Here is a 22,490-nt window from a genome sequence, read left to right on the forward strand (position 1 = left end):
GTTCTGCAATTTAAAAGATACATGATTTTTATTTGAATAAGTGCGAGCATATGGCCCTTGAAAATAATCAAAATACAGCACGAAAATAATTTACTCTGAGAATATCACAAATGAAATCAAGATGTTGGGCCTCACAATTTTTAGGAATCCCCGGACTGTTGCTTACTTTCCTATTTGATAATTCGGCCCTTTTAAGACTCAAATTAACATATATAAAATCTATGTACGCGACCTTTATACAAATATAAAAAATTTAAAATAAGATAGAAGACGATAGATAAGAAAAGATAAACTTTTTAGATAAGAAAAAAAATCAAAATGTGGCAAGTAAATTATTGCATGCAAACAAGTGAATTTGTGACGTTAAATAAACGAAAATCTACACATATTGTGCAAATTAATTTTCTTGTAACACAGTTCGATATTATAAAAGCCGTAAGTCGAAAGAAAAAAAGTTTCTTTTATCTTTTCATATAGAAATAAATGCTTTCCTGCTTTAAAATACAAAGCACCCAAAATTACATGCCGTCATCTCTTGTCTCACTAAAGTAAAAAAGATGAAAAAAGGACGTAATAACTCTGATACGTCTCAGCCTAAATAAGAATCGCTTGTGTCAGATCTCTCCGATAGAACACGTGCAACGAATCGTACTGGACTAGAAGGTTACGTAATCAAGTTGGAGTTTGGTCTGCCGTTTCGACTCTAAAGCACAACACGCTGTGTATGAGACGGACGAGTCCATTGAAAGCCGAATATTTTCGTAGGGACAAGGTTTAAGAGGAAGAGACTAGTTTTTGTACATAACTTGAATTCTATTATTCATAAAAAAAATTAAGAAAACACAGATGTGGAGATCCACATAAATAAGGCTTTAAAACAAAACAATAAAAAACTCAATCTTTAAAAAAAAAAAAAAAAAAAAAAAACGCGATCTGCTTTTTCAATGAAGTAAGATTCCTTCAACCCTAGATTATGCTTTAACGCTTATCCAACAACATAGCTGCGGACGAAAGCAGCAACACGGTTGCGTATGATAACCGGACTTACCTACGAATAAAATAGATTCGCCCATCCAATCCACAACCGTGTTGAGCTTTAGCCGCTAGTGCCGTTTCGTTTCATTTTAGAGCCTCAGTCGAGTTTCTGTGTGCGCGCGTGATAGAGAGTTGGAACTGAATGCAGTTTGTTGTTTTTTCTTAATTCCGTCTTCTCAAGGAATTCCGCATGTATTTTAAAATTAAAGACTTGCTTATGATCCATTCCTTTTACAGAGATTCATTCTGTTTATTGCTATCTTGGTTAATATTTTCATCGTGTCAATTTATTTCCTTTTCCTAATACACGGCCATCAGAGGACATCATCCTGGCTAACATTCCCACTATGAGAGTAGTAGATAAGCTACCAAATTATGTATCATAAATCTCAGGTAAGAATTTTCTGCTTTTTCTTTGAACAGAAATGTGCTGTCAATTATAATATATATTAGAATTGAAGGTGCCAAGTTCTACTGAGTGTGACATTTGCATACTGAGATTCTGTTATAAAGAAAATTTATTAATTTGCTCAAAGACTGCTTTGTAAAATAATTCTATATCATGAAAAAATAAAAAAATTCTTTTGTCAATAACTATTCTGTCTCGATAACTGTTCTTTAATGTGTGAATTCTGTTTTGTTTACACTTAATATTTTGTGATAATTTTGTGTTTCAAAAGTGTCAAGAATGTATATGATTTTCTAATGATGGAAAAAAATGTTATCTTTTAATGTAACAATCATCCTGCATCTTGCATGTAACTTTTACAAGGTTAAATTTCTTTTGACCAAGTCTAAGCTTTAACATCATAAATTTTTTATACTCTTATTTAAATTATCACTTCATTTCATTAATAATCTACATATTCTCGGTCTGTTAAGTAATTTTTAATTTTTTCACATGTGTCTGTTTTTCTTCATAATTTTTAAAATTTAGGCGTAATCAGTTCTGGAATTGAAAAGACCAGCATTCTGTAGAAAATACCCTTTTTCAAAATTTATACCGAATTAAATTTCTGTATCTCGTTTTCCCATTGATGTGACTACTTTTAAGACTTTAATATAATCCAGAATTTCCCCAGTATCTTTTATGCGATGGTGCCCATTCTTTATTAAATTTTTATTTAATTTTCATTCAATTCGAAGAATTTCAAATTTCAGATTTATCTTTTTCATTTTTAAATATAAAGTATGATCATAATTTTACTTAGAATACATTTCATTTTTATAAAGGTTAATATATTCATTGATTTTGGAGTAAAATATGTTTTAATAAAATGAATCAATTCAATAAACAGTATCAGGAATTTTAATGTTTGTATTATTATTTTTTTTAATTTTGGGGTTAAAGTGAGCAAATTTTGTCTAATATAATAAATTCTGACATGAGGTTTAGTTATTTAAAGTTATATATATTTTATTTAAAATTATTTCTATATTGGGACATTCTTTTGAAAAGGATACCACACTCATTTATAACTTTTTTTTTTTGCTTCATTTACTTGTAAGATATTTTCTTCATTTTAAGATTCTATGTTTGATAATATTATTTGATGACTCTGTTTTTAGTTATAATCAGTTTTCTGTTGATTATCTTTTATATTATAAACTGACAAAATATTTACTTAAATCATCTTGCAATTTCATTTGTACTATCTTATTTGTAATCTTATCAAATAAGCGAAATGGTATAGAATTGCATAAGTTTTTACTTATGAAATCCATGATTCTATGTGTATTTTGTAACTTGTTTTAATTTGTAAATATAATTTTCCAGTTAAATTAAAAAAAAAATACTGATTAAATTATGGTCTGGATGGGAAATCTCGTGATTGAATGTACTTGGTGGGTCTAAATTGTTAAAAAAAAAAAAAAAAAAAAAAAAAACGTTGCTCTCTGACGATACTAATGTTTTATTAGACCAGAATTTCTTAATTAGTGAATTGTAGTTCCGCAATGGGGTTTGAGGGCAGAAAATAAACTGCAAGTATTAAAATTTTTATACAGCTTTCTTTCAGAGTTTTCAATATTTGTAATGAAAGATAGTTTAGCAAAACATTGGGAAAAAAACTTCTTTCAGATTTCCTAAGTTTCTGTTTTTAATTGCATTTTCATTTAGTTGTTTTTAATTAATGGCTACTTTTCTGATGCATTTTTGAACTTTTGGGTTGCTGCAAAAATTTTCTTATTGGAAAAAGAGTCTCAAAAATGTTTGCTACTAAAAAGACAATTGTGAATTGAGGGGGAAAACTGAAGTTCTGTTTTAGATCAGTTCTACTTATCTTCTAATGATTATGGTTTTGTCAGCAAAGCAGGATCTGTATTCAGAATCTAAATTTCATTTTATAAATTACAAATAAGGATTTCCCTGGTATCAATCTTTTATTAGTGGATTTTTACAGTTCTCATCTTTACAATCTTTCGGTATTTCATTAACCTGATTATGTCATGAAACTGGAAGGAATAATACTGGGGATTATTCTTCATTTCTAATTATTAATCTTTAGATTACAATTTGATGAAAACTATTATCTTAAAATGTGAAATATTAATATATAATTAAGAATGTACCGCCCCACTTCTTCAAGTTATTTTAATGATCCTCTGTGTCTTTCAATTATCCATGAGGTTATCTGTCCTTATTTTTTTCCCATTGGCAATAGGAAGGAATGAGGTTTGTTTTCCGGCGTATGCTCCTGAACGGATTCTTAGCTTGTGCCGTGTTCACAAAAATCAAAACTCGAATATCACAAAAAATTGGCTATAAATTTAGCCATCTGCATATGTGGATACAATTGTGTAATTAAACTACATGTGAGGTGATTAGGAATTTTACTGATGTAAATATGTGAAAAGGAAACTTTTAATGCTTAAATGGAATAAATGCTATATCAGCCCTTATGCCAATAAAAAGGGCCTGCTGATACAACATCTGTACTCTTCCTGGAGAAGTGATTAATTGCTTTTTAGTGATTATATAATTTATTAAGTGCTGCTAACTAGTTAGTGGCCCATTCATAGTAAACTTAGGTATTTCAAAAGTTATTTCTGCTTTTATCTGCCAGATTGCCAGTAAAAGAATATTAAACAGTAAAAATAGTTTTAATTCATGCTTTAGAAAACTGTATGGAATATCTAGTTTTATTATGCTAAATAATATTCTTCTACATTATGTGAATAAGAGACTTTTCCTTCAGAAGTATTTGAATTTTTTTTTTAATTCATCATTTTGCATGGTGAATTTAAATGACTTGTGTATTGTGTTAGTTTAAAAATATTTTTGTTGCTGAAGATTTGTATTTGTTTTAATTTTTAAATCCATTCTGAATTTATCTTGACTTAACTCAGGATTCATACTTAAAGAATTTAAATTGAATGTAGGCATAATGATGTGTCTCAAATTGTATTTAATGTAAAATTATGAGGTTTTATATATATTTGGTTATTATGCATCCATACTGTAATTAGTATTCAGTACTTTGAATAATAAACATAGAATCTCAATATTGGATAAATTGTTCAAATCTGGTTACATAAAATATCCACTACACATTCTTGCATAATTCATTTCTAACCTTCTATTTTAATATACCAACCCATACTTAATTTTTAAATGCTTTGATTTCTAATTTAAAAACCAATTTTTTTTTTCTATAGCCCGTTCTTTATATGTCCCGTATGGTTCTTTCATATTCAGATTAATTTGCCAATGATCGTTAACTATTTATATTATAATGGAACAGATAATATATTAAAAAATTCTTTTATGCTACATAGAAGTTTCCAGAATTGTCATACAAAACTATTGGTTTCATTTCTCTAATTTAGCTAATTTGTGATCATTTAGTTCATTTTACTGCAATGATTCTGTTGTTTCAATATATGTGTGATAGATAGAAAAATTACTTATAAGGAAAGACTAGAATAGTATCTCTATTGTGAATTGTTGAAATGGATGACATTTTTGTGTTTCATTGCCTCAAAATGGGGGACAAAACATTTTTTTTTTTTTGTTTAAATCTTATCTTAAAAGACAAGTACCAGATAGCTGTAACTTAATTCTTATTTTGCAACATGTTTATTAAACCTCACCAATAGTTATAAAATCCTTTAGTAGATTTATATTGCATTATTTTTAGTGTTTACAAAAAAAGTAGAAAATTACTTGAATCTTGCTTAGAAATTCCCTTCTCCTTTTTTTTTTTTTTTTTTTTCTGTGCTGTATTAAGCTTTTGAAATTAATTTTCAAGATTTCTTTTTAAATTCCCTTATATTTAGTGATGTATAGTTAAAATTGTGTTCTGTTAACATCGACATAAACTACTATTTATATTTTTCTAGCTGTGTAATTTCTAATATTAAAATCCCATTGATGTATTAACTTTTCATGGTTTTCTTTTCTAATTTTTAATTCTATTGCTGTATAGGCTTTTACTTGAATAATTAATGTGAATAAAAAAAATTCTATGTCAGCAAAAAAAAAAAAAAAAAAAAAAAAAAATTAAAGCATAAACTGTGTGCAAAATTTGCAATCACGTATATTTTTATTTTATCTTCTAGAGAATAAATATTAGAAAATCATGATGGGCAATAATTAATAAGAGATTTCTATAATTGTTTATAGAGATTGCTTCCATCTCTTATTTCTTATTCGGTTTCATAAAGAATGTAGCATTATAGAAGTTCATCTTCAGTCATAAAAGAAAAATGTGAAAATTATTGTAATGTTGGTTATCCACAGCCCTTTCAGATTTTATCAATTTTTGATCAAATTATGGAACTACATATATTATAACAAACTAGAAAATGTATTAAATCCTAAACTTTTAAATTGTTTCAAGTTGAAGAAAATAAAATGAACCAGAAGTTTATAAAGGATAACTGAATTTAAAGTTCAATGTTTTTTCTTTCTTTCTTTTCCTGTGAATATTTTATATATTTAGCAGTTGTAAATTGATTTATTTAATATAGAGAAATAAGGGGAAGATGGATAGTTACAGTTATTTCCATAATTAAGGTACAGTTACTTTTTAAATAACATTTCAAGTTAGAGAATGAAAACAAATATTTTAATATGGGAAATAATATTCAGTATTGTTGAGTGATAAAAATAAATATTGAAATTGTGTACAAACACCAACTTTTAAAAAGAATTTTATGGGGAAAAATATATTCGAAATTGAGAGTACAAACAAGTGTTTCCTTGTATAAAAATAGATGAATTAATATTATGTAGTCTATTGATTTCGTAAGATTTCTGGTTGCTTCAGCAGAAATTTTCTTATTGCAATAAATATTTCGGCTGATATTTATTGTGATTCAAATGGGGCCATAAACTCTCCATAACATTTGTGCCAGGGTTATTTCCAGCTGATACAGCAATAATTCTTTTACTATGAATGATGTATGTTTAGGGCCATTATTTTGATGAAATGGGAAATTTGATTTGTCTCAGTTTAGCAGCACAATCTGTTAAATTATTCTTCAGTTTAATACCTCAATTTGCCCATGTTTCCATGAATAAATAAAGGCTTCCCCATCTCTGATGCTGCCACACACACCTAAACTACTGCTCCAACTACTAATGAGGAATCTTGAGCTGTCTTATTTCCCACCATATGGGGATTATCTTTTCCAAACATATGAAGCTTCTTCCTTTCATCTGCGAAAATAACTTCATTCCCGAACTGTCTAGTTTTTTAAAAAAATGCAATCTGTACCGTTTATTAATGAAAGGCTAGTTTAAGCTCCTCTGCCATTACAACCTGCTACAATGCAGCCGAAGAACCATTAGGATTCTTCGTTTCTGTAGGGGGGGGGGGCTTGTTCAAAGTACTTGAAACAATTCTTAGAGCCTTAGTTTAGGACTGATTTTTATTTCATGCACATTTTTTTTTAAGCCGCCAACATCGTATAAAAAATTTTTCAATGATTTTTTAAAATTTAATTCCCACATATATTTGGCGTGTTTCGCAACGATTTTCTTTCAATTAATAGTTCAATAATTAGTTTCCTTTTTGAAGTCGAAATTTTCTTCCTATATTCCCCTTTTACAAGAATTACATAAATAAATAAACACGAATATTTTCTGTGAAAGAATTTTTATGAGGTTTCTCTTTTTATGTTTAGAACAAAATATTTTTTTATTAATTTTACAATAGTTTTATAAATGCATTTAGAAACTGAATTTCATGAATCTATACTTTAAAATGTTCTTCTGAATCATCAATTATTCTTTTATTCACTTATTCTTTTATTCATTTATTCAAAATTCGTTTATACAAATTACATAATTTATTATTAATTATTACATAATTATAAAATTTATACAAATACAAAAATTTATTTCATATTTTTTTTCCTGAAGTTATGACCAACAATAATCTCAATTTCTACTCTTAATTGCCCCATCAGAATTGAGTCTAGTCTCTATTTTTTATTAGAAGCGACCCCAGCCCCGTTTTTTCATTGAAATTTGTCTCAATGATAGAGATCAACATACCTTTTCACATTGATTAAAATAAATTTATCATGCTTACAAGCAGTAATGAAATGACTCTGCAGTCAAAGTAAATTGAATCATGCAGCAATTTCAAGTGTTCGTTTTAGGACTTTTAAAAATTCAAGCCTACATTGAAAAGTATAGTTTCATTTTATGACTGTAGCTTCAATTAAGACGAAATGACGAAAAATAATAAAAGTGGAGCTAATTGCAGATGAAAAAGTTATTCTTTCATTTTATTTGCCTTTTTTTGATGAAATATTTAAGCTTTCATTTGATTTAATACCATTTGCTTTTTCGGTAGTTATGTCCTCAGATTTCAGATTATTATTTCGTATTACAAAACTTTGTTTTATGACAAAATTTTTTTTGTAAAAAAAATAATAGATAGAAGGTTATAGTCCCTCGAAGAAAGAAATTCCTGTTCTGTTGTTCAAAAACGCTATGAAAACCTTAGTCACGATAATCTAACGGTAGGATGAGTAGGATTGTTAATAATAAAAGGGAAACGCGTAAACGTTTGTAGATTATTGTAAAAAAATTCTCAAAACGAATTTAAAAAAGAAGTGAACATTTCTGAGCTAAGATCTTCAATTATAGAATAAAATCGACCAACTCAAAAAACTTGCAGATTTCATTAAATTAATAAATTTCATCTGTAAATAAAATAATTCCGATTTAAATCTTATTTACACTGGGTTTCCTCTCCAATGAGAACTAGCAGCGGATTTCTAAACCGTTAAAGGCATTTACTTCTAATTTAAAAATTTCTTTATAAGAATTATTTTCCTTCCTTTGAATTATTAACCAGTTAATTGTGTTACGAGTATACACGTCAATCCAAATCTTTATTTTGGTGCAATCGATGTGTAATTTTTTATTTAATAAAAATTAAATTTTATTCCTTTGGAAAATTTATTATGCAGTTCTTTGTGTTTCGTTCTTCGTGTATATGCGCCGTTTCTTGACTTTAAAGAGGGGGACTTGATGGGCTTCAAAAAAAAAAAAAAAAAAAAAAAAAAAAAAAAATCCTCAGTGAACTGGTTAAATGTTTTTCTAAAAAATTATGAAATAAGACTCTTATACATTTCCCATTGTTGCATTAGTTTTATTTAGTAAAATAAGTCTTTTCATCCTAAGCATTGTATGAGGAATGAAGTATAAGATTGAAATTGGGTAAATTGGGGGTGTACAATTATCAGCTCTTCAAAAAAGATATGCTGACCATTAAAAAAATTAAATGTGTAAAAGAGATGCAGATAAGATTTAAGAAATAAATGAAAACACAACTTGTGCAATAAACAGTGTGATGGCAAAAAAAAAAAAAAAAAAAAAAAAAATCTAACTGAAGGAAATCTGGAGGCGAGGGGGGGGGATGGTTATGATCAATAGTCTGAAATACTTAAATTTAACGCCTCTTCACTGCAGTATTTGCTCGAAGTGGTTTACATAAACGCATTCCCCGAAGTAAACTCGACTTGTTCATTCGGCAGAATTGTTGGTGTATCGGATATACATACCATGAGAATACAATTTACTAAATCTGTTACACACGGATTCTCTTTCGTGGACTTAAATCCTTTAAATAACTTTCTTAAAATATAATATAGTGATCATGGAGGTCCTTTTTTATCCAATAATGTCTTCGAGAAGAATAAACTTGGAAAGTATAAGGCTGAAGTGATGAGTTTGCATTCTGCAATCATATTCTTGACAAATTTCGTACTGAAGATACAGCAATATTTATTTACCTAATAAAAATATACTCAATAAGTGGTAGAATATGCTGGGAAATTTGATTAAAAAGCGTTTTGTCACTTGATTGTTGTTTAATCATTTTTTAAGCAAAATAATATTACGAATTCTGGTCGTGTTTATTTTATTCAGCATATTGTTTGACATTGACATTCTAGCCGGTAATTGTCATAGAAAAATATTGAAATTTTTGTAGATTGTTTATGCTGTTAACATAAGCTGTAAAATTACAAATGAAAGGATCCAATAAGGTAGTTCTTATTTTGTGTCTAGACGCGTGTGGCTACTTTATCTAGCTCTATCTATTGGTAACGGTTACTTAGCCGACATAATCTTTAAGCGGCATTTGCTAGCCAATATTCAATTGAGAAGTATATAAACACTTTTTAAATTTAATAGAAGTTGTTTGAAATAGTTATGTAATTTATAATTTAGTTATTACCAGTTTACGAATACTTCCAATTCTAGCTGTCAGTATTTATATTTAAAATTCAGGTATTCCAACTTCATCGAATCGGGCAGCATTCACTTTGCTTCATTTGCATATGTCCTGGTAAATATAATTCATAGTTATTGAGTTTTATAGTTATTAGATAATATTAAAAATTAAATGTTGAATTAATTATAAAAATTTCTTAATTTTTAAACATAAAAGACCCTAAAGCACATTTGATTAAGCTTTCAGTTGCAGCTATTAAACGAGGGTAATTGTAATGTAGTGTTACAAAAGATACTTCTTAAGGATTGAAAGGGTTTTAGGTCCTGGTCTGTTTGCATTATGAGACAATTCTTTTAATAAATTGCTCAATTTAGTTTTACATTTCAACACATTCTTAATTTAATCAACATATTAATGATTTATTTTAGGTTATTTATAAAAAAATATTTGTTTATTAAGACTCGAGATAACTTTCATATCTGTAGCCAATGTTATTTAAGCAGACGACGCTCAGTGTTTATAAATACTCTAATGAAAGTTTTCTAATATTGAAATTGGCAATTGAGATTAGTATTTATAATTGATATTTTTTACAAATTTTATTTATATGGCAATGAGACTAATAATATTTATTGAGTTTCCCTTTGGCTAGCTTTAAGCATTGGCTGTTCTGTCTCCATAATACGACGTTTAATTTTACCTTATTGTATTCATCCACACAGTTCAATCTTACCTAATAAAATAAGCAATAAAAAAATTTAAAAATATTGAGTGGCACAGATCTATCTATTAAATAAATTAGACAAAGATCATACACTCTAATTCATCTATCTACTTATTTAAGATTTTAATTTAAGACAAAGAAACACATAGTTTTAAAAAAACATGAGGGTTCTGGCATATAAATAAAACATGAAGATTTATCAAAATCCCGAGATTGAATTTTTTGCTTCATATTTGTTGGAGGGAAATTGTTGTATCTTGGACTTAGTGTACTTTGGATAATTAATATCACTAATCTCGGTATGGGCTGTCATCTTGTAGGAAATAGCTGAACTTCCTCAAACAGTACTGACTAATTCTTAGTTTACCAGTCAGATCATGCTTATGAATACAGCTATAAATTTGTTTTTGCAATGTAAAAAATTAAATTTTTGAAGAATTATACTTCTTTGTTTAAAAGTTCAAGAATTGTTTGATTTTCATTATATTCCATTTTGTGCACTATAATTTTTAAATAACCCTTCAAATTTTTTTTATAAGTTTGAACAGAATTTGTAAAGATAATCATGTGTTAGAATTGTAAACTGTTAATTTTCAAACCACTTACTTGGATTACGAGATTTGGATCACTGATCCGAAGTAGATGAAACAAATTATCATGGTCTGTTTCAGGTTATAATACCATGCCACTGATTAAGATGAAGAAAAACATGAAAATACTGATCCTGAAGCCACTGTATCTGTAAGTAGAGGGGAAAAAAAATCAGAAAATTAAATGTGATGTTCGGTGTGACACTGAAAAAAAAAAAGAAAAAGAAATCCATTTAGAATGGTATGTAAAAAAAGTGGCAAAGATGAACTATGGATTGATAACGAAAAGATTCGAAGTCAGGCTTTTAAGTTTGTAGTGGTCAATAATAGAATTTGACTTGTCAAGTGGAATGAGGGGGAAAAAAATAGCCTTAGAATAAAATTTCAAATTACTCATGACAATGTACATTGCAAAATTATCTAACGGAAATCAGGAAAAGACACGTTTGTCAAGAGTAGTAACAGCTTTCAACCCTGCTACTGTTGAAAACGTTTTTGAAAAAACCCCTCGAAGACGCACAGTTGAGATCAAGTTTCTCCTCCTCCTCCTCTCCCATCTGGAATCTGGATGAAATAGGACTGACATTAATACAGACAACTGTATGATCCTAGGCACAAGAGGATGTGACTGAAGCGAAAAAAGATTCTTGTATCATGAATCGCATTGCATGCGATTATCTTTTTTAAATTAGCCTTCCTTATCTTATTACTTATAGATAATAAAAGAATTGATGTTACATAAGATAAAATATTTACAATTAAAATGTAAATTCTTAATTTTAAATGTATAATAGAAAAAGTGATCTAAAAGACAACAATCCTGCTGTTATGAGGAAGTAGAAATTGCCCCCCCCCCAATAAATCTCTTTTATTCAGATTAATGATTTTATAGTTTGAATGTTGCATTCTTACATTTGAACATAATAAAAGTATTTAATAGTTTTTCATTCCAGTTGAATTAAAAAGTGGTATTTCTGTGAGTGCCAGAACATGTAAATTGTTGTTCCTAGTCTCAATTAAAAAGAAAGAAAGATAGAAAAAACATTTTGACCTAGGTATATTTGTTCTGGTTACGTTAAAAAAAATTATGTTGAAAATTGATTAACATTAGAATACAATGAAAAACATTTTAAGGCATTTTTTAACGCATACAGAATTGGAAGCATTCTGTTTGCCCAAGTATTAAAACTAAACAAATCCAGTGAAATAGTGTAGGTAGGGAAAAAGAGAAAATTAGACAAGAAGAGTACCAATTTTTGATTTTTCCCTTTGATTTCCCATTCTTTTTTAAGGCAAACGCTTAACCAAAATCTGCTCTTCTAACACCATTTTCCCCTAGTTTAAACGATACGCATTAAGCGACTTTGAGCATTTAATGGGCTACCAGATTTACTATTTTTGGGGGGTAAATCTGGTTGCCCTTATTTTTACTTTTCATGGATGACGATGCTTTGTAGAAATATTTAGTTTTTACGAATACAGATTGCATCTAACGAACCGTTTAACATGCATTCATTCAAAATCTTGAATTAATAGGAAGCAAAAGCCTTAATTGTTACGAAATCAGTTAACGTTAGGTTTTCAAATAATACAGGGAATATTGCCGCACTTTCGCACCAATAGATGAGATACTATTATTGTACTGTACAAAGCAGTTTATTTAACACGTTTTGGGAAGGAGATTGAAACTAACCCCGAATTTAAGCAAGCTATTATGTTATTTTGTAATATTAGAAGCGGCGTATGTTGCAGACTTGCCATATTTTGAAATCATGACAGTAGCTGGTAATCTAATATTACCTTTATCGATCTTCCAAATAGCACTTTGTCGCTGTACCCTAACATCGATTAAAAATAGTCAAATATGAATATTTCCTTTACTTAATATTTATTATCATTATATAACGCAGAGGAAGAAAATTTTTTTCGTCAAATTTCAAGCATTTCATAAAACATGTGTTCAGATGCTACAAATTATAATTATTTACATAAATTGTTTACGTTTTTGTTTTAAAAAATTATATGAAAATTGCCGTGAAAATGAGTTTAGAGGTAATTTTTTTTTATGTTGAAACTTTTTAAATTATTTATTTTGCTGCAACTGCAGCTCTTTTTAACTGAACTAATGCTGTTTCTTTTAACTACTATGTCACCTTAACATGGTATAATATCGGGTTGTTCAGAAAATCTCCGCCGATTCATAAGACATTTTTTTTTTTGTACTAACAGCGAAGCTTATTCAGTAATGTGTTGCCCATTTTATTTGATAATGAACTGACATCTATCGGAAAGTTTCAGTATTCCATTTTCATACAACGGTTACAGCATGGCGTATTGCTAAAAATGAGAGGGGGGAAAAAATTCAAACGCCTGTTTGCAATTCTGCAGAAAATTCGAGGTTTTTTTCCTTTTAGAAAATCTTGCAACATGGAACAGAAAACAGTTCGAAAGGTGCCAAGGCAAAAATGTAAGGAGGATGAGTTATATCACAGCAAAACCTCCACAACTTCGCCGATTGGTTGAAGACATATATTATAGACATGCGGCGTAGTATTACTTGATGGCTAATTCTATACACTTTTGGTCAATGACTTTTTTTCTAATTGCTAAGCTGGCCTCTAAATTTCAGCCAAATTGGTTGTCTGATAATGCAGTAGCACCTCGTAGCAAGCAAAATTCTTCAAATCCATCTAGCAACAGAGTATAATTTTCTGAGAATGGATATTGGTAACTCACTCGAATAACTTTTAATGGTTAACATTTCGCTTTATATTTTTGTAGAAAATCCATTTCTCATCACTGGTTATCATTCATTTCAAAAACAAATCGTGTTCTTTTCGTATGAGCTATAAATCGCACGAGGAAATGCGGCCCAATTGAACATCTAAGTCGCATCAAATGTTCGAATTCATTTCGTGAGTATTTGACAAGTGATAAAAATTTGATTATTTGTAATTAGTATCTTAATTAGATCATGAACCGTGGATGGTCTACCGGAATCTTACAGTCTTAAATGTGAAATTCGCCTTTTCTGAATTTCACAAACTGTTTGTACCGGCTCTTTCACCTATTCATAGTCTCTGTAAACACTCAGATAGGAAAGCGTTCTTGTCTTTGCGGTAATAAAAAGATATTAATTGTTAGAAATATAGTTTTTGTTCCCCATATTTGCACTAATACCAAACACAATTAAACCACTGTTGATAGAGATTGGACAGAAATATAGGCGAAAGCTTGACCTTTTAGAAAATATTAATAAGAATTCATTCATCCCAATTTAATAATTCATTTTGCTCTTAACATTTACGCTACCTGAAAAGTCTACTTAAGCTATAGAATCTGCTAGAATAACTTTTATCCGACTCTCAGAATAACTTTTATCCGACTCTCAGTAATTCAAACTCAAATTATCAAAACTTCAAGTCTGTCATTTGTAAGTTGATCGCCGTCAACTCCAACAGTTTAATAATGGATTTTAATTCTGGTGCCTTCAACAGTTGATCAAAAATACATAATTGTTGAAAAGTTGACCATGGATGATTCGAGATAACTTACTCCCTCCCTCTCCACGACCTCCTTTTCTTTTTGAACAGCACCAAAATCAAAATCTTCATATTTTTCCTTCAACACTACGCTTTTTTCTTCGTTGATATCGATTGTCTTTTACAGTATTTGTGTAATAAAACACTTCATTTCACTTCCCATTTTTTTTCCCACCTTGCGCCAAAGCTTACTTTGCCGTCGGGACTTAATTGAACTGATTGAAGCAATAAATTTTAAACCTAAGCCATACATTTTTTCCAATTTAAGCTTCGCGGTCACTTGTCTATGCCCAGATTGCTAATATGCAGTTTTTACCAACCTCCCAAAACATGGTAAGAGTGCAACAGAATATCGCGGACTTACGAGATTTCATTTATATGACATTATAAGGTATCAGTAGAAATAAACCTTGGCTTATAATTTTTCAGAAGAAAAATGCGGAAGTTATTGGATTAGGGCCCCTAGAGCTAACACTTTCTTACCCTTAACTAACTAGTCGATTAAAGGAGGTTAGCATACTAGTGAAATTTCCTTGTTACAGCGAAAGTGAGTGTAGTATGTATTATAACGCAAGAGGCGGAGATAGCAATGTTCAATCTGACAACCCCAAAATAAAACTATACATTTTTTTTTTTTTTAGATTTTTTGAGAAAGGAGGAGTTGTATTTTCGAAGTTCTTTTATTTCTACCTCTGGAGTTGTTTGTACATTTTACTTTTGTATTTGAAATTAGGTAACTTTTAAATTATTTAGCTATTTGTATAATCATAGAGTTTTGAATTGAAACAAATTTCTATTTTGTGCTAAAAAAAGGTATGATGTAATCGGCAGTTAAATTTTCTTGCCTTTGTGAGAAGTACAATATATATTCATGAAGACTTAATTTTTGTTATCAGTAAGCTGATTACTAAATACAAAACACGATTCTAAAGTTTAAGTGAAACTGCAGATCAAGAAATGTCTCCTCAATTTTATGAAGTAAACGATGAAAAAGGATGTGATAAATTCTTATGCAAGGGGGAAAAAAAGTTTCATTTGTAGCGAATGCTTGATTTAAAAATCTAATGATTTTGGAAACAATGCAGAATACATTTTTTTTGAAAGAATATCTCCCCCCCCCCCTACCACCCCACAGAATTCCTTGAAATCTTATTTCATACCACTTCAGTATTTGCATTTAAGTAACTATATGCAAGGCTGTATTATTAAATAGATAATTGCATAGAAGCATTTTTTTTAAATGGTTCGTTTTATTTTTGTGCTTATTTTCAAAGTAATTTCATTTGATTTTAAAATTATTTTCAAGTGTATCTGAAGTTTGTAAATTTTTAAGAATTTATGCAACTAAAATTTACACTTAAATTTTTCAAATTTCTGTTTATTAAATGGATTCTTTTAAATTTTAGACTCAAAAAGTGTAAAAAAGAAGAAAATTGAAGCTTAGTAATTATGAGTTGGCAAACATAAATTTAGAAAAAATTTTCTTATTAAAACATATTTCCGAAAAATTTAAGCAAATTTTATTGCGCGCAATCTAACTTTTCAATTTTTTTTTTCACATACTTAAAAGGTTAACCAAACAGATCTTTTTTAATTCGTATACGATACTTATTGTTTGACGTTTATTAAGGATCTAAGTTCAGAAAAAGTGTTATCGGCAACGACAACGTCGTGATGTTTCGGAGTTCTGCGATGTGACAAAGTGGTCACGAGCACCTCCACATCATAATTTGGAATAAATAATTTGTTAGTTTAGGGGAAAGTGAAAATGAATTGAAACTAGTTTAGACGAGCGCAATAAAGCTTTAACGTCAAGAAATTTGGTATTTAATTATTATTATTTATGATAAAATTAATTGATTAAAAATAATATAAAGATTATTTATGGGGTAAAAAGGAACTTTAATGGATTTACGTTGCACGTGCCTTTTCTATGGGGGCTGGATTTAATTGGGCTGTTTAAAAAATTTCCAGAAAAAATATTCGCGTGTGTAGCTCATCGTAGCTATCTAAAGCCTAAACAGTAATAATTTTGAAAATTTTAAGCCACCAGATTGACAGCAGAGTTAAGAAATTCTCAGCCTTTTTACAGCTGGAAAATTTACATATACATTATCAATTGCAGCCCTAGGTCTTAAAAGTGTTATCTTCTTTCCGCGCCATTGATGTCGTCATCTAAGTCCAAAATGATTGGTTAGTTTATGAGGAATGAACATTTCACCGAGCACTTTTTGGAACGCCCTTCATCCCTTGCGGCGATCAAAAAATCGGTTAGAAGAGCAGAAGTTGAAATTTCGCTACTGTGTTAGCGAAACATTTTAGTCTGGGTGAAATCACGTAATAAACAAAGTTCGATTTAACTGTTTGGTGGGGCAGTCAGTCACAGACAGTCACTTGCGTTATGTGACTGTCTGGAACTGCCACATGGAAAAGAGAGGAAAAAAAAAAAAAAAAAAAAAGAAATTTCTACATTTTTTAAATAATTAAAATAATATCGAAAAATATAAGTTTATAGACTTTTTTACTATCTTTTCTTCTATCCTGATTAACTGAAATGACGAACTCTTGTTAAAATTATGTTTAATCTCTAAAGGAATACATATTTTTCTTTTCCTTTATACATTAGTTGATGCTTTTTAAGATACGCCTTTTGAAAGGTACTGTGCAAATCAAAAGTATTAATAGAAAAAAAAAAAAATTTCGAGTTTTTTTCTTTTCCTTCGTTACAACCGATTTAATAATTGTTAGAAATGAATGCTATATTTCGAAAATAACATTTTTATACCGTAAGTTTCCACGGAATGACTATGTACAACAATAAAAAATCATCCAAATAGTTCCCTCATGCCCATCCACAAAATAAATAAAAATAAAATAACTGAAAAGGTAAGTATTTTGGTCATAGCCGCAAAGTGAAAAAAAAATAAATAAAATAAAAGTCGAATGTTATAGAACAACAAATATTTTATTCTGCTGTTATTATCATCTTTTAATTTGTTTTGCATTGTGTGCTCAAAGGCATTTTAAACGTATATACTGCACCTTTGCTCATAACAAACAGGCATCTGAAACAATAAAATAGCATTTCCAATTTTTAGTTTTGCAACTTTATAACTCTTTTGTAGTTTACCAAATGAGACAGTTACATATGGATGTATTAGCCATTTCTTGCTCCTTTAATATTGTGCTTCTTTTGCAAATCCAATAGTGAATTCAATTTTTCCAATAGTGATTTCTTCAAATCCATTTTTTGAAGAGGAAATGTTCTATCGAATGTTTAAAATACCAATTTAGTTCTATTCTTAGATTTTTCACTTGGGAATTTCTTTTTCAGACTTCTTAAATAAAAGCTGAACACGATTGCCGAAAAGATGTCTTCCATATCCATGTGTATAAGAATGAATTCTTCATCGAACTGAATGCAACTGTTTTTATTCCAAACTTCTGGATCATCGTACATTAGCGGTGTCTGACAAAACTTTCCTTAAACTGATATGTTTATGGTTGCTATTGTGTTAAAGATTTGCTACATTATTACAATATTTATACGCGCTTATGTTGCACATAGAATTTTTATTTGAATAATAACCTTTTTTCCCCTTTATCGGTTAAATATTTTTGAAAGTAAATTCAAATCAGAGGAAGTGAAAATTTAAAGCGCCCGTAAAAAGAACGGATATGAACAGACATTTATTTCTTAGAAATCCGTTTATAAAACATTTTTCTACAATTGGTAACTAATTCAGAAATGCTTTTAAAAGTGAGTGTTCCATTTCTAGATAATTGTAATGTAAAAAATCGAGATATATTTTTCCAAGTTTATATAATAATAATTCATGGGGAAAAAAGATTGTTTTTAAAGCATCTCAAAACTTTATGCGTATTAATTATTTACATTTAAATATGAATGCTAACTTATTGAGATTAAAAATAATTTGATTGCTTTGTGCATGGGTATCTCCTAGTACAATTTGAATTGTATACTTTCGGTTAGATGTAAAAAAAAAAAATTACATACAATTTATTTCCGCTGAAACTGATTCACTGAAACTTTTTATCCATTTATGTGAAATAATTTCCGTCTTGGAGGGGGGGGGGGAGATTAATCATGTTCTGTAGGGTATAATAAAAAGTGCTTTTTTTTTTCAGAATAATTTACTGTTTAACAATCTCATTGATAGGAAAATTCCCAATTTCCCCTGGGGTAATTTCAGGTAATTATGAATACCGTGTTTCATCTTCTGCTCACAGTAATGAATATATATTTTAAGAGAATGTTTGAAATGACGATAATCTGTTTTTTCAATTTGCATATTACCAATTATTCCAAAGTACATTTTTTAGCTGTTTTTCAACAAAAATATTTTCTATTTCATAGAATATCGAACATAAACTATTGTAACTATTTAATATTTTCAATTAGAATAATTTCTGCTCATTCTGTCTCCAATTTTGATTGGAAAAATTGGAAAATGGACCTTTATAAAAACAGAAATGACTTAATATAACGATACGCAGGAAGGAAATATTTAAGATTCAGAGAAACGTAATAAAATTTGTAAAAGTCAGTAATTCAATTTATCAGTAGAAAGTAGAGTTTCTTCTTCAAGTAAAGCGTTCAGTCTACTATTCACCTCATTCTTCTTTGACATTTACAATACCTAAGCAACGAACAAATATAGTATCTGAGAGTATAAGTTTTAACTCGCTGTCGGAAATCGCAAACTGATCATTCACCACCAAAACGAATCTTGATTTCTGTTGAATGTTGTTCCTCAAACCTGTCACATCCAGTTCACCGTCAACTGCATCAATCTTGCAGACGTAAAAAAGGCGGATCTTCATTATGGCACCTTCGGTGATATCGATCATGATATATTTCTTGAAAAAACTGTGATGGGAGATTCGAGTTACTTCCTTCATCTATATCCTTCGTTCCCATTTCTTATTAAAAAGTATCGTTCCTCCACCAATACCACGCTCCCCTTTTTTTTTCCTTCCCCCCCTTTTGTTATCACTATTAATCCCCCCCCCCTTTTTTTTATCATACTTAACATCAGATGGCTTCAAATCATTATCAGTAACCAAATTCCATGCATGAAAAGTAATATGTACTGGAATCTCATGATATATACATATTAAATCAGTGTTTAATTTGGCTTAAAAGAAGATATATATATCGGTAAGACGGAAAGTTAATGCTAGATTTAATATAAATTTCCATCTTATTAATTAAATATATGAAAAAGACTTGTTTTTGTTACTCTTAAAGACTGTTCCCATATTTGATGAAAATTGTAATTTCTAATTGAGAGTATTAATTTATTTCTGAGGAGAAAATCCAAGGGTGAAAGTTTCCTCGTAACCATTATATCATACAGATCCAAGAAGTAGAAAAATTAGCGCTAAATCTTGCATATAGGTGATGTAGAAAGTAAACAGTGAAACTCGCTGAAATTTCAGCATTCTTTATCAGATCCTAGTTGCAACTAAAGGAAATAAATTCTGCAGAAAGAGGGAAGTATTTTATCTCTCTGGTAAGCAAATACTTTCCACCGCGTTAAGGCTTAATCAATACCCACTGTAATTGACTATTTCCACTTATCCTTTACCTTTAACTTAAATAAGTTTAATAACTCTAGAAACTTTCAGTGTATAAAAGAAATATGTGAAGTGGGTTGGTAGTGAATTAATTAAAATCGCCTCGATGTTTGTAAGGATGGAATTTTGTAACTGATTTTTTGATTGCAAAATTTTGTGAAATTATTCTTGGTGACAATATTTGTTTTAAAATTTTTAGAATCTGTCACTTCATGGATTAAATTTTTATTCCTTGCAATTAACACTACCTGGTCGTGCATTTGGAAAAAAATTGACTGTGTGATTCCATGTCTTTTAAACTAAAAATTGAAAATTTTATGTTCATTCTTTTATGAATTATACAAAATTCTTTCGCTGCATTTTTTTTTAATACCCGCAAGAATATAGTTTGTTGCTACAGAAGACACAAAATAATGTCGAAGTTTGGAGGAAAAATCAATAATTTTACTTTCCTTAAAGAAGTTATGCTTATAATAAGTTCCAAAAATATTTTTTATCGTTATTGGCTAACTTTATTATTAATGTCATGTTAATCGAATGATTATTAATGCCATTTTTATTGAAACATTAAATAATTAGAGGAATAATTAAGTCGGGTCATGCTCTCGTAACGCATCAAATGCGATGCGGAACTTAAATGTTGGAATTATATTTCTCATCCTAAAAGAGGAAAAAGAACGTGACGTCATTTCTTTGAGCAAGAAAACGTTCTGTTAGATTTTTAGATGACATGCGCTTTTATGTTTATCTAGTTATTGACGTAACTTGAATTAGCGTTATTAATTTCATCTAAATATGGTATTGTGGTATTTTATTTCATTAGTTCTAAACATTTCTGAAGGATGCATCATGGAATGCAAATAAGTACTCATCTTTTGGTATTAGTGAATTTATTTTTAAAATCAAATAATTTATTTTTAAAGAATCCATGATTTTCCTTTTCTAAGAATGAGACAAAATGTCTTCAAATTCGACAGTCGTCGGCTTTTCATTTGCTTGATCGCCTTTAGAGACTGATTTCCAATTTAATAGAGCAAGAACTACTCTTTTTTATGATGAGTAAGGAATAAAAAAAAAAAAAAGGTGGAGGTAGAATATAGTATTTGGCATTAAATTCGTAAAATAAAATTCTTGTTTCGAATCCAATTTCTAATTAGTAGGTAGAAATATTTTTATATCTTAAAGTTTCGAAAAGAGATGAGATCTGGTAACAATGCACTGCTGTTAAAAATCATCATCAGAGCCAAAAATCAACTTGGGGACATTCAAAAACATCCAAGCAGCCAGCTTATTGACTTTATTCATCGTACAATGAATGTAGTCCAATAAGCTGGGTAATGGAAAACGATTCTTTATTCGACGAATATTCCAGCAAATGCGAAGCACAGGTAACAAAAACATACCTGAGATGTTATCTAAATACAGCACTTGTGAAAATTAAGAACACAAAGACGAATCTCTTATCAAACAACAGTAAGAGCAATATCAATACCGGTCAGCATCTAACAGCTGAACTGCTCACACTGAGATCAAAACTCCATGGAGCAATTAGTTAATTTGACTAATGTATGTAGTTTTTCGAAAATGTGTGACGCCACATGGAATTCCCGTGAAGCATCAACAGTTCTCGGTTCTTCTTGCATTTTCCAGAGCTTCCGTTTTTGTTACCAAAGTGGAGGATCACTAGATTGGCATCCGTTAAGAATATTTTTAAATCTCTTCAACCACAAAACTAAAATTGCTTGGAAATGGCCTTTAAAATTCTTACCACTGATCTCCACTTTTAAGGTTGCATGTCTCGGAACGTCGCGCTCGGCTTGGCATTGGGTGACCTCTAAACTCTATAGACAGCATCGTTCAGTTTCTTAACAATACTTTAAGGTCCTTTCCAGTTTTGTTGTATCTTCGACTTCAGACCATTTTATCACTTCAATTTATACATTCAGATTTCACTACCTTCCTTAAAATGGTTTTCGTTTCCTCTGACACCACAACAAATATTCATTCGTTTACTGGGAAATTAAATTCGCTTTTTGACAAACACATGCACATTTTCCAATTGTGCCTCTAAATTATTTGTCTATTCATTTGGCAAAGAAAGCGTGTCACTCGGTCATCCAAAGAGGATAATACAGTGATGTCTTACTAAATGTATCTGATAGAACTCCATCCATTCACTTAATGGGTCGCTCTTTTATGAAACAAGAGAACACTGACTCTAATGACTGACAGTATTCCAGTCAGTCATTAATTATAACACTGAGCTCAAACTCTAATGCTGCTGTTCGAATCTCCCGAATTC

At 29.6% G+C, this 22,490-nt stretch overlaps 1 protein-coding gene across 2 annotated transcripts in view; it reads left to right on the top strand.

The window, feature by feature from the left end:
- The first annotated feature begins 1,116 nt into the window (after positions 1-1,116).
- Positions 1,117-22,490, top strand: part of LOC129960330 (transcription factor CP2-like) — a 110,504-nt gene continuing 89,130 nt past the window's right edge. For both annotated transcript variants that reach the window (XM_056073700.1, XM_056073701.1), the window contains exon 1: positions 1,117-1,428. In XM_056073700.1, the coding sequence (XP_055929675.1) occupies positions 1,411-1,428 (18 nt within the window). In that variant the 5' untranslated portion in view covers positions 1,117-1,410. The remainder of the gene's footprint in view (positions 1,429-22,490) is intronic.

Source organism: Argiope bruennichi, chromosome X2, assembly GCF_947563725.1.
Source record: "Argiope bruennichi chromosome X2, qqArgBrue1.1, whole genome shotgun sequence".
Lineage (NCBI taxonomy): Eukaryota > Metazoa > Arthropoda > Arachnida > Araneae > Araneidae > Argiope > Argiope bruennichi.